This window comes from Malurus melanocephalus, unplaced genomic scaffold, assembly GCF_030028575.1.
Source record: "Malurus melanocephalus ecotype Western Australia unplaced genomic scaffold, MMel_1.1 scaffold_552, whole genome shotgun sequence".
Lineage (NCBI taxonomy): Eukaryota > Metazoa > Chordata > Aves > Passeriformes > Maluridae > Malurus > Malurus melanocephalus.
Window position 1 is genome coordinate 69,208 of NW_026623784.1, and position 12,926 is coordinate 82,133.

The 12,926-nt window shown below is 49.1% G+C and overlaps 3 protein-coding genes across 4 annotated transcripts in view; 1 reads left to right on the forward strand and 2 right to left on the reverse strand.

The window, feature by feature from the left end:
• Positions 1 to 1,876, reverse strand: part of DRAXIN (dorsal inhibitory axon guidance protein) — a 13,240-nt gene extending 11,364 nt beyond the window's left edge. The window contains exon 1 of one of the 2 annotated variants that reach the window (XM_057382142.1): positions 1,463 to 1,876. The gene's annotated coding sequence lies outside the window, so the exon portion shown is untranslated. The remainder of the gene's footprint in view (positions 1 to 1,462) is intronic. The other variant, XM_057382143.1, reaches the window with a different exon arrangement.
• Positions 1,877 to 2,122: 246 nt separating this feature from the next.
• Positions 2,123 to 8,394, forward strand: MAD2L2 (mitotic arrest deficient 2 like 2). The gene is made up of 9 exons (XM_057382146.1): positions 2,123 to 2,204; positions 4,187 to 4,238; positions 4,459 to 4,577; positions 5,123 to 5,194; positions 6,039 to 6,139; positions 6,255 to 6,349; positions 6,452 to 6,525; positions 7,524 to 7,616; positions 7,914 to 8,394. The coding sequence occupies exons 2-9, from the start codon at positions 4,199 to 4,201 to the stop codon at positions 7,953 to 7,955; spliced, it is 636 nt and encodes a 211-aa protein (XP_057238129.1). The 5' UTR covers positions 2,123 to 2,204; positions 4,187 to 4,198; the 3' UTR covers positions 7,956 to 8,394.
• A 79-nt stretch (positions 8,395 to 8,473) lies between these two features.
• Positions 8,474 to 12,909, reverse strand: LOC130583055 (F-box only protein 44-like). The gene is made up of 6 exons (XM_057382145.1): positions 12,841 to 12,909; positions 12,413 to 12,726; positions 11,667 to 11,793; positions 10,881 to 10,976; positions 10,411 to 10,546; positions 8,474 to 9,712 (listed from the first exon to the last, which is right to left on the reverse strand). Exons 1-6 carry the CDS (start codon positions 12,852 to 12,854, stop codon positions 9,566 to 9,568), a joined length of 834 nt encoding a protein of 277 aa, XP_057238128.1. The 5' UTR covers positions 12,855 to 12,909; the 3' UTR covers positions 8,474 to 9,565.
• Between the last annotated feature and the right edge of the window lie 17 nt (positions 12,910 to 12,926).

Here is a 12,926-nt window from a genome sequence, read left to right on the forward strand (position 1 = left end):
CCCTCTCCTGCAGCCCAGGCTTGTGAGCTGCCCGAGTCCCTGCTGAGCTCCAGTACCTGGCTCTGGTGGACACTGGAACCTTCAGGTCACTCCMTGCACCTAAGCACAGCCATGCCCCTTTCTCCTGAGCCCACCCCGACCTGTCCTTGTGCTTTCCAGCACAACATCCCCCAGGGACAGAGCAGCCCAGCAAGTCACTGCACTGAAGGGGAAGTGGGGCCCATGAATGAATGAATGAATGAATATGCAGTACCCTCTGCTTTGCTTCCCTCTGGGACTTCACARAGTGGCTGACACAGCCATCACAACCGACCTGCTATCAAACAGTCTACTTTACCCAATAATGAGATTAAAATAGCAATGAGCCCGAGGTTAGCATCAAGATATAGTCACTTGCTGTCAGCACGGCAGAGAAGACTTTTCAGTTCCATGCACAATGCCAGGTGACAAATAGGACACAATCAATAGCAGAGGTCATTGCTCACCCAGCCGGAAAGTACCCGTGAGTGTGGCAGGGAAGAACGGGGGCAGATTTGCCCTGATCTTGGGGGGAAGATGTGAATTCATYCCAACTGGCAGAACAGTTAGGCTGTGCTTTCAACATTCTTCCTTGCACGACATTCTCACTTTGAACCACAGGTATAGAATTAATGCCTCCTTCTGCAAGGGAGAGGAGACAGGAATACAAAACCACTTCCATTAAACCTTCTGGTTGACAGAAGACTTCAGGTGTGAATTGGATAAGTGTCACTTAAATTCTACGTGATAAATTGCTAGCTGCAATAAGCCATTAACTTATGCCAAATTGATTTAATTCAGAAATGAGATCTCACTKTTATCAACAGAAGAAGAGGAGAGAACACGCCGCGGGTACCCAGGGKCTCGCTGCATGGCTCTGTAAACACAATGACTCGGAGGGAAAAATCTTCCGTCACCCCTCGGGCTTGGAGCCGGGACATACCCCTAGGGTGTGCGAGGGGCTCAGGGACGGTGCCTCTGTTCGAGGCCACTTTGTTTCCGAKGAAGGGGAGAGGATCTGGGGAGGGAGCTTGCAGGAGTGTTCGAAGTGCAGGCACTCGCAGTGGGGTGGTGGGACGTGAGCCCCACAGTCCGTACCGCACATCCCTGCGAGGCRCACGGCGCAGGGCACGGAGGCGACCCGGGTGGCAGAGCCCCGAGTCCGCTCCCCRGCACGGGTGACAATAGGTCTGACCGAAAGCACCGCACCCCGTTCCCGGCGCTGTCCCAGCTCGGTGCTCGCTCGCACCGGAGCTCCGCGCGCATCCCGMCGGCGGCAGGACCGGGCATCCCCGTCACCCCCGGTCTTTGTCTCCTCCGGGGCGCACGGAAAGTGGGAAAGTGTCCCCCACTCCTTCCCAGCCCCTGGAAGAGCAGAAGGGAATGAGCTCGGCGGAGCATCCACCCCCGAGCCCGGGGCGGGGTGAGCACGGCGCTGCCTTACCTGTCCGCAGGTCCCGGTGTGGCGGAGCCCGGCAGGCAGGGCAGAGCWGTGCGAGCGGCGGAGGGGAGGCAGGGCTGCGGGGGGCAAGGGGTGTTCAAACCCGACAGCAGGAGGAGGAGGAGGASGACGAGGAGGAGGAGACAGGGGGAAGGCAGTGGGGGAATGTCGAGAGGAACCGGGGACGTCGGGAATCCCGGGGGATTGGGGTGCATGGTGCGGGAAGAGCGGGGCTGGGAGGGGTTTCGGGAGTGCGGGGAGGGGGGCACAGGGGGAGTGCAGGGGCATTCCAGGGGCGCAGGGGTGCCCGGACCGAAGGAGGAGATGGGTGCGGGAGCGCAGGGTGAGGGTGCAGCAGCGGTCCCTGCCCCGGGCACGGACGGGGCAGACAAAGGACGGAGACAAAGGCGTGGCAGCCCGGGGCGGGGGCGGCGGCGGCGGCGGGTGAGCCCCGCTCACCTGCGGGGCGGGGCAGGGCGGGTTCCGCGCCCCCACGGGCTTCCCCCGCGGTACGGTCAAGGGGCGGGAGAGCCGCTGGGCTGTCAGCATGCCCCGCTCCCTGCACCGAGCCCCGGCCCCGCCGCGCTGAGGGAGCTGCGGGGGCACCGGGACCCCGCGGGGCAGCGCCACGGCCCCGTCCCGCTCCTCCCGGCCGCACGGGGGCGCTCGCCAACCTGGCCCTGACGTCACTCGCGCGCGCCGCCTCAGCCCCCGCGCTGGGCGGGAGTGACGGGCGGCGGGGCCGGTACGGACCGGGGACACCGCGGGGACACCGGGGGACAGCGGGGACAGCGGGGACACCGGGTGTGGGCGGGGACGGGGGGACACGGGGGCAGTGGTCGTGTTGCGCGAGTGTGTGCCCTGGGCGGCTGTGGGGCCGTGCGAGGAGCCCCGCTCCGGGAGAGAGCAGCGGCGAACGGGCGGATCCAGGCTCGGGAATGCCGAGGAAAGGCCGTGCCGTGCGTTGAGGGGGATCGGGGCGCTCGAGGGWTCCATCCCCATCCGCCCTCCCTTCTGCTCGGGCCGCTGACATACCGCAGGGAGCGGGGGTGAGTGGTGCCGGCTGCTCTGGGCTAGTGCGGGAGCCCTGCTGATAGGCTCGGGGAGGATACTGGTTACAGTACATCACATCCCATCACTGGAAGTGTYCAACGCCAGGTTGGATGSASWTAGTGCCAGTGTGGGATAGTGGAAGGTGGCCCTGCCTCTGGCACGGTGTTGTGATAAGATGAGCTKTAAGGTCCCTTCCAACCCAAAYTGTTTGGTGATTCAGTCTCCCATCCTGCACAGTCCTTGAGCATGTGGTGTCTGATTCCAACTTTGTCACTGCGTGGAAGAGTGGATCTCTTAGGTTACTGAACCCTCGCTTTAAGGAGGGATGATATTTAAGTGAGGATGTGAACCTAAACCTCTGAAACCAGAATTGTTTGTCATAGTCTGTRGATCTTCTGTATTAATTTGAGAAGAATATTATTAATTAACTGTGACGGGGGTGCTAGAGAGATGCTTAACTGTCTTAATTTTATTTTGTGTAGCAGATGACTAATATTCCAGGAAGTCTTTGTATACAGYGGTATAACTCATTTAAAACATGGGGATGAGAGCAGCTCCCTGTTTTGTGAAGGTTGAACTAATTCTTTGTAGGCCTGAAAAACATGTTTTGTTGCAGCTGAAACAGCTTGAAAATCAGTTTCTGAAGAGTTGATGGGAACATCAGTGGTTTGTCAAAATCTGTGTAGGACCCCTGAGCTACTGTGGAGCCAGGGTGCTCGAGACGCATTTAAAGACCTCTACAGGTGTTGCTGTTAGTGGTTAGTTTTGCATGAAGAGTGTGGATAAAACAATGAAACAAAGTTTCTAAGAGATAATTAACTTCACTGTGACTTAAATTGTGTAAGGCATGGAGTCTACTCTGCAGGGAAAGCTGTTGGAAGCTGAGCTCCAGTGTCTGCTGTTTGACTGTTGGCTTGTGAAACAATTTTTCACAATAATGTGCCGCCTCTTGTAGCTCACAAATTTCAGGCTCCCCAGGGAAGTAGTCATGGCCCACGCCTGTCAGAGTTCAAGTGCTCGCTGGATGATGCTCTAAGTCACACAGTTTAGTGTTAAGTGGTCCTTTGAGGAGCAGGGAGTTGATCTCYRTGATCCTTATGGGTCCTTTCCAACCTGAGGTATTCCATAATCCTGTGTGACAAAGTCCATGTTGGCTTAATTATGTAGCTCTGCAGAGTTTGGGTTSYGTGCGACTGCAGAGAGAAACTTGGAAGCTGTTGGCAGTGGCAGCAGATGAGAATCTGTGTGATGGTGTGTCAGTGGAAGATGCAGCTCCAAGCCTGGACTAGCAATGGTTCGTGGTGGTGGTGTTAGAATAAACCCCAAAACCCCAGCAGTCCTTGTGTTATAGCAGGAGACTTAGAAAAGTCAAGTATTATGAAGCTTTAAAAAAAAAATATTTCATTTGTTACTAAAAAGTGTCTGAACTTTCCTGTGTCCCAGAAAGGGAGAGAGACTGAAAATCCCAGGAATTAAATTATGAATAATCTCACATCCTGAGGTGTGAGCACTGGTTTGTGCACTTKTGGTAATCCCTGAGGATGTGCTGTGSTTATGGGGGGTGCTCACACCTCTCACTGTGGGCTCACAGGGTCTTGTGAATGGCTTCATGAACCAACCAGATGGCTGATACAGGAGCCAGAGGATAACCATTTTTTCTGTGGTTACTTCCAGGGCCTGGGGAAGATGACCACTCTCACACGGCAGGACCTTAACTTTGGGCAAGGTAATGTGTTGTAGTAAGCTGTAACTAGTGCTCTTGTGAGGCTCATCCTTGGCATTGAGTTTGGGAAGTGTTGTAGGGTTGTTCTATCCCTAAACCTACAGCTAAGAGGAAGCAGGTGAAATTTATGCAGAAAAAAATATCTATAAAAAAATTCCTCTTGAGTCTATGGTGTTGCTCGGCTTCCCCCAACCCTGTCCCAGCATTTGTTTTTGTTTTTCAGTTGTTGCAGATGTTCTTTCAGAATTCCTGGAAGTGGCTGTTCACCTCATCTTGTATGTGAGAGAAGTTTACCCTATTGGGATCTTTCAGAAGAGGAAAAAATACAATGTACCTGTCCAGGTAGGAGATTTTCCAGGAAGCTGACAGCCACGTGGACAAGCAAAATAGCAAGGATCAGTCAACACTCACCAGAACAAACTTACACTCTGGAAGTGATTGTTTTAATGTATTGACTTACTTTGAAGAACTTAGTTCCTGTCATAAGAAAGAACAGCCCCGTAGCTGAGGATACAGCAAGTGCTCATGGAACAAGCAGATCACAGACAACAGTAGTAGAAGGCTGCCCCAGCTCAGTGAGGTAACAGGAACGCATGTTTCCTAGGAAGCAGAGATGTTTGGATTGTGCCATTCCCAATACACTGTTGTGGGTGCACATTCCTGATACACAACAACTGTGTGGGTGCWGAGATCTGCCTCAGCTGATTAACCCTTCTGTTAAAGAATTGCTGGTTTGAATGGGCAACTCAGCATTTTTCACCACTGTGTGAAGCATGATTTGGGTGCCTTGTACACAGTGGTGCTTCTGTTTAAATCATCTTCCCTTTTAGCATTGTCCTGGCCATCACGTCAAACACAGCTCTGACTCTTCCCTGTGTTTGTTACAGATGTCCTGCCACCCAGAGCTGAACCAGTACATCCAGGATACGCTGCACTGTGTAAAGCCACTGCTGGAGAAGGTGAGCTCCGACCAGGGACCTGGGCAAARGTACTGCAAGTGGATTTGATAGAAAATAAGAGAACATAAATATTATCTTAATTGCAACATTTGTTTACAAATTTACCCTATACAATTTACTAGCTGATAAAAGTTCCTAACACAACTAAAAACACTATAACCTTTCTGTGGCAGTTAAGACCCTGCCTTKCCCATKTACCACAAAAGGACCAGTATAATTYCAGTATCATCCTACCATTCTGCTTTACAWTCCATCTCAGTTTAAGCACTCGTTGTGGCAAAACAGTTTGAATGCTCTGCTGTGAGCCAGCAAGCAAAGGTAGGTGTGGACTCCAGGTTTTACAAGAGAAAGGTGTGACTGATGAAACATTTCAGGAGACTGCTGGCAGGTTTTGTGTGCCTTGCTTCTTACAGACAATTTTAATGCACATGTAGAAAATGGAATTAGGTCAGTTTTACACTGTGGTTGTACAAAGCTGCTCTGTTTGGACAATGGTCAGAGCATATCTTAACTTCATCAGTGTACATCCCACAGTCATGCAGTAATATGGCAGTGCATTTCCTCCTTTGCTCCAAAATGGGATCTAGAGGAACGCACAGTTTAGCACACCTAATCTCCCTAGCCTTAGCCACAAGCTGGCAGTTTAACATCCAGCAAGAAATGGCTTTGCAAAAGCACTCTTTCTGTTTGCTGAAAATAATCTGAACTCGGGTTTTGGATAAGGTTTTGTGCTGTGAGCCCCAACAATTGAGTGTACTCCCACTGCATCACAGCATGCAAAGCACACTGTGGGCAGCAGACAACTCATATTAAGGAAAGGATTTTTCTATTTCGGTTCCTGCAGAACGATGTGGAGAAAGTTGTGGTTGTAATCCTGGATAAAGAGCACCACCCCGTGGAGAGATTTGTCTTTGAGATCACCCAGCCACCTCTTCTTTCCATTAGGTGAGGTTCCCACTCCTGCTTGCCCATGGCATCCAGCACGTGGCTGTGGGAGAGATTCTGGGAGCAACTTCAGGCCTTTGCTGCGTGCCACTAACAGCTGCTGTCTCCTCCACAGCTCTGAGTCCCTGCTGTCCCAYGTGGAGCAGTTACTGCGTGCCTTCATCCTGAAAATCAGTGTGTGYGATGCTGTGCTGGACAACAACCCCCCAGGTAAATGTCACTTGGATCCAAACAGCATAAAGCCAGGCATTGCTTAGCTTGGCCAATCCTCTGGGAGCTGTGCCCTGAGCTGGAACCTGCCACTTCTCTTAGGTTGCACCTTCACAGTTCTGGTTCACACACGGGAGGCTGCCACACGCAACATGGAAAAGATCCAGGTGATAAAGGTGAGTGATATCCTTGGGCATCTGGTTGTGTGTGAGAAGATGCAGACCAAAGATGGGGCAGTGCAGAGTTTTGGTGTCTCTCAGGTTAAGGCTGAGAGATGTTTTGAATGTGTAGGTTGGTGTCACATGAGGCACATCATAATTATACTTTGAATGTGGTGAAATTGTTTATGCTGGTGAGCTGACAACATTCTTCACACAGCCACAAGTGCAGACAACTTCAGGTCTTGAAATAGATTGTAGCAATACTCCCTGTGCAGTGCTTCTCAGGCATGTAGAAATACTCAGATGTGTAGAATAGATACATAACTTTAATCAAGAGAAAAAGCAGGCCTCACCCATCATCCATGTGTGTGGATGGCTGATTTCTTATAAAGAGCAAGAAAGACTAAGATTCAAGTAACGAGTGGGTTTGGGGGCACAAATCTATTCTTTCTTACAGGAAACTGTGCAGAACACTTTCTAAAGCAAGATTATTTTTAAAGAATCTTTGCTTAGWTACAGGAAAACTTTTTTCCTGAGCCATGTTATTTTAGGTGTCCTAAGGAACAACAAATAAGGCTAGCAAAGTATAAAATTATTTCAAAATGGAAGTGTGCTCTGTACTGCTCAGTAATGGAAACTTGGTGTAGTGGACCCACCTTTAGACTTCCAAGGCAAGGTGGAAATCCATGCCCTGAGCATTCTGGAGTTGCAGTTAAATGCTGGTGTAATGAACTGGGCATGGTAGTTCAGGACACCTGAGAGTGTATCTTTTAAAGAAGTGAAATGTCACCATGTGAAGTGGGTTGACCTCATAGTTTGATGCTGTAACATAAGATAATGATGCTGTCAGGGCCAAGCGTGTAAGTTCTGCTGTTGTGGAAGGTTTGAATTACCTGTTCCTTCCTTCAGCCACTCTCTGTCTCTTTCAACTTAACACAGAACCAGTGCTGAGGAGGAGCTCACCTTACAGCACTGCCAGGTTCTGCCAGTAACACTTTGTGTTCCTGCCCCAGGATTTCCCRTGGATCCTCGCTGATGAACAAGACGTGCACATGCACGACCCCCGGCTTATCCCSCTGAAAACCATGACATCTGACATCTTAAAGGTGAGCAGAGCATTCTGACCAAGAGGTGCTAAACCTGCTGTAGTTCTGAACTTTGTCTGCTCTGACACCAGCTCTGCAGTTTTCTGTGGTGTAACAACTTTAAATACTGCTGAGCAGTAGTTCAGTCTTGCAGATGTCTCTGCCAGTAATCAAAGCAGGGCAAGACTCCTTGTAATAAAATAGGAAACCTGGTTATGGGGGAAGGTATAAATGCTTCCTCTTCAGCCTGTTGCAGGCTTTTTATTTCCATTCACCTATGTGTATACCATTAGGACTGATGTTTGTTTCTCTCTCCAGATGCAGCTCTATGTAGAAGAGCGAGCTCACAAAGGCACCTGATTKCAAATCTTCCTTGCCTTCAAGCCTCATCTGATCTTCCAGTGGAGTAAGATCTGTCACAAACTATCTTGATAACCATTCCTTCAGCTGGCCTTTTGGGTGAACGTAGAGCAGCTGCTGCCCCTTTATTTCAAGTGCTCTTACCACTGTATCTAGAACTGACTTGGAATGGGGAGCCAGAGCCTGTTCCCATGTTGACTCCTGTTTGAGAGTACAGGTGTTGTTAYAGTGCATCCCTGGGGACTCAGTGCTTCAATCCTGTTCTCACCTGAAYGGGGCAGCTCCACTGCACACGGGCATGGACAGACAGCAAGGTGCTGTCACATGGTCCACGAGAGCAACACTTGTGCTAAGGAGGAGTGAGGCCTTATGTATTGTCTGTCCACTGTGACTGTCCTAAGTAGTCTTCAATAAATACTGTTTTACCCCAGTTGAAGGGGGCTGAGTTCTGTCAAAACCAGGCTCCCTTCTTCAGTGAGAAACTATTTTTATTTTCTGTGGAGCTTCCACTGCTTTTCTTTTTTCCCATGTGGACTCTGTCAATTCCTATGAAATGCTATACAACCTTAGTCTCTCCCTTTTCACCCAGAGGTGGCATTAGCAAGAGGGAATTTGTCTGTCCAGTAAGGACACCTGCCAAGTATCCTACTCCTAACAGAGAACAGGCAAGGAAAGCACTGTWAATCCTACACCTGTCAGAGGAGATGCAGCATGGCCTGAGCATTGGTTCCAGGTATATAAAGGTGGCAGACACAGTTCACAGTGAGCTCAGCTTGTTGGTCAGAGAATTTGGTACAACAGGCTGTCCAGCATCTCCTGCTTCCTCCAGGTAACAAGTGTAGGAACAACTATAGATGGAAGCTGGGCACTGCTTTAACATTTTATATTGGGTTACACTGCTCAGTATAAACTAAGTTCTTTGAAAGCACAGAGGTGATGTGGGAAAAGCCMAGCAYATTTAAAAGGCACTTGTGTTGTTARGCAGCTGCCTGAAGAGACTTCTTATCTCCTCTTTCTCTACCTGTTTATTCAAACACCAAGGGACTGTTGTGGATAGGAAGGCAGCTACCATTTTGGTCATACACATTTAGAGAAAGGGTGAGGAATTCAGTATCAGTGACACAGCACTTAGGAACATCAAACAGTTTCCTGATGCTATGAAGGGTCTGATACAGAACATAAATCTCAATGGAATGTYAAAACTGAAACAGGGAAGAAAATACCATACAAAGCAATGTGTAGCAGAGTCCTTGTAGATAGCATTGGTAACCTGAAATTAAACATTTTAGCCTTATCTTTCTTAAAGACACTTCCTTGTTTATGGAACTTRAGACTGTGTRTGATAGCACAAGAATGTATTAACTRGAAAAGATAGATCTTATATTTAATTATCCCAGTTTTTCTCTGGAAGGGCACCAGTAATTGGAGTAGCATCCATGGTGGATGAGGACGGAAGATGAAGCCGTTCCAAAGAGCTGGGCCTGCAGAAGTTCTGCTGTGAACAACAGCTGCAAGGCAAGCTAGGGCACAACCAGAGAGTACAGGCAAAAAGTGCACCTGAGACCACCTGGTTACAGTCCTGAGGTAAAAGCAAAGCCTTATGCTGTACTTCATAATGATGTCTGGGGCCCAATGGTGATGCTGCTGTTTGTCACACGGATCCCATACCATCCTGCCCAGTACTGGGTGTCCTGGCCTCCGTGCTGAAACCAGATGTAACGAACTCCAGCTGGGTAATTCTGGAACGTGTGAGACATCTGGAGAGAAAAGAAAAGATAATTCCTCTTAATTTACCTAAATAAATCAGCACTCACATAGAAGCTCAGAAACTACAGTGTGTGAGTCTTCGAATGAGCTTTTCCTGACACCAAGGTATCTTTCATTGAAAGTGCACCATACCCCATTTTGGGGGGAGGGGAAGGGACCTTTCTCACTCAACCTTCTCCTGAAAATCCTCTCTGATTTAAGAATCAAGCTTAATGTTAGTTTAAGTGTGTGTATAAATAACATCTAATGCAGAATCTACAGCAAATCAAACCAGTTTAACACTTGTAACAGTTTAAGAAAAGTTAAGTCTTCAATACTTGGCCATCCATGCTGTAGTTTTAAAMCAGCTTTTTGATCAAAAAAATGCCCGAAATCTGCTCTTGCAACTTACTTATTTAGACAGAATCTTACATAAAACCAAGAAACAATTAAAAGGACTCCACTAAAACAACACAGAAGSCCACAGGATACTCTCCAGAGAATGCTGGGTTCCTTAAAAATTGCACCTGTCTCATTCAGGACACTGCTGCCTCTTCAGGATCGTCAAAAGCAAGGACTGACTCACCTTCTGTATAGAAGAGGCTGAAGAGCAGAGAAAGTCCACTGGCACTTTTGATCAAGTAAGACATGAAAGACAGAAGTGTCACAACACTGCTGTAAAGCTCCTGCTTCTGGGGCTGCTGCTTACCTCTCTCCACTTGGCATCACTCCACTGCTCAATGACCACTGGCTCAGGCTGGAACTCCTCCAGGACGATGTAATCTTTTGAGAGCAGCCTCACTGTGAGCTCGTAGCGGCACCCGCAGTCAAACCTGGCAGCATACCTGGAGAGGCAGGAGGAATCAAGGAGCAACACTTATATACAGCATGAAGTTTTCTTTATCATTCAAAAACAGTCTCCAAGGGGATCCCTGTCTGCAGAGGAAATGAAATGTAAGCCCCATAGCTGTAGAGAAGTTCTAGAACTTGGAGCTATCCCATCCTTAAATGGATCTCCACCTTGTAGGCCACTGAGTAAGTTTAGATTTAGCTTACTCTTTACTCAAGAACTACAACTCCCAAAAGATAAAGAACTGATTTTATAGCATGAAGAGCTCCAGAAGCCTAGCTTACCTCTAGACCAATGCCGAAATTCTGATTTTCAGTGCCTTCACTTACCAGTCCTTGACTATAATTTCAGGCCGTTTCTCATCCATCAGCTCATTCCAATAGCCTTCGTTCTTCAGGGTAATGAGTTGAGACTTGAAGCATGGYCTGAAACAGACATAGAAATACAGTTCCACAGAACACCTCTTCCTTCTCACTGTCCTMTCCCTGACAGCTTTAATGCCCACCCAGACCCTGAAGGTCCATAAATCTGACCTAGCTAAACCCTGCCTTATCCATAGCCAGAACCTGACAAGGAAGTGAATTGAATTAGCTTCACCCTGAGATAAAAGGAATAGTTACCTATAAGCTGGATTAAGAGGTGTCCTTGCACTTACATACTGGTGGGAGGAAACCAGTGTCTGGTGCATGTAAAAGCTGTTGATCCTCCTCAGCATTTATTACAGGTTGTTARCATGACACACCTTCCACTCTTGGAGGTTACAGAGCTTTGATCTTATCAGGCAAGTGCAGTTGACTGAGTATGCCAGACGTTTAACCTTTCCTTTTACTGCCTTTGGGAGAGGAGAAGCAGGGATCCCATGTGGACTGTTCTAACTATAAAAATTACAGGATGTTCCTGGTAGGGACAGAAATTTAGCACCTGCTGTGATCAGTTCTCTCAGCAGTACCCATCTGTCCTTAGATTAAATGGCATAAAGGGTTAATGAAGCTCCTTCCTTTTGCCACAGGGGAGCTAAGGTTCAGTAACCTGCCACTAGCCTTCTAACTGTGGTGCCTTTTCAGATGGGAGGAAGCAGGTTTCCCAGATCCAGATTACTGGAATCCAGTTCTTACCCATATGAAGTGACAAAGTATTTGTGTACTGTGGGGTCTTGCATCTCAGTTCCATGAGTTCCAGGCAGATCCTCAATTTTCCATTTATCTCCTTCGTTAGCATCAAGTGTCCARTGCTGGAAGTTCTCTACAAACACAGGTGTCCAAGGTGAGGGTTAGGACCTCACTTCCAACTACCAGCATGATCTCAGCTTTCGTTAGAGGCAGCAACAGGAGAATTCTAGGAAGCTACTTGGTGTTTTCAGAGCCACTATATTTTTCCTACAGCTGTAAGTGAACTCCTGTCATTATGCTGCCATTACCTTTAATGTGGCTGTCAGCATCTAGGATAGTGGGTAGCAGCTTTCTGACCTCATCCGAAAATTATTAGCAGCAATAAAGTAGGATTACTGTAGTCATATTAGCCAAGTCTTCAGTAACAAAAGTTCTCTAGCTGCCCAAATGTTTAATCCCAATACCTGAYGATTTGACTACCACATTGTACTTGCCGTCCAAATTAATTGTCACTGCCTGCAGTGCTGGGGCCTTATGACTCCAGACGTTTCTGTTTGAAACCACAAAGTATTGGTAAAAACACACCTATTTACCTACAGCAGTTTTATTGCAGCAGTTGGGCAGTAAACCTGATCCAGCAGAGCTCCACCAGTAGCTGGACCACAGCAATAGCAGTAATTGAGTCATGCAAGACTGACTCATTCCGACAGCTCGGAAACTCTTAGCCCTTTATCATTAATAATGAAACAAACCTTCAGCACGTGGGTTTTTGATTAAATTTCTCTTCAAGAGGCAGAGCATATAGAAGRTCTTCCAGTCAGAGATGCTTCTGTCCAAGCTCTGCCGGTAAAACCCATCGCGCTGGCAYTTTCGCTTCCACAGGGTGGTCAGGTCCACCACGTACCGCCACTGCGAGCACACCAGCCGGCAGGTGCGGAGCAGGTCCCGGGCGGGCAGCAGCGACAGCAGCTCCACCAGCACGTCCTCGGGGAGGTCGCCGATAGTTGTCATGGCAGACGGCGGGCCGCAGGAGCGCGATGGGTAATCCCCGGWACGACGGGCCGAGCTGCCGGCAGCAAAGGCGGTTTCCTCTCGTTACGGAGAGAGGCACAGACAGACAGACAGACAGCCCGGCCCCAGGCCCGCTCCCCGCCGCGCTCCCGCCCGGCCCCGGCCCCACCTGGCACCGCCCATCTGCGCCTCCCGGACACGGATGTGCGGAGCCGCGGCCCTTCCGCGGGCTGGGGAGGGCTGGGGCGGGTCCTT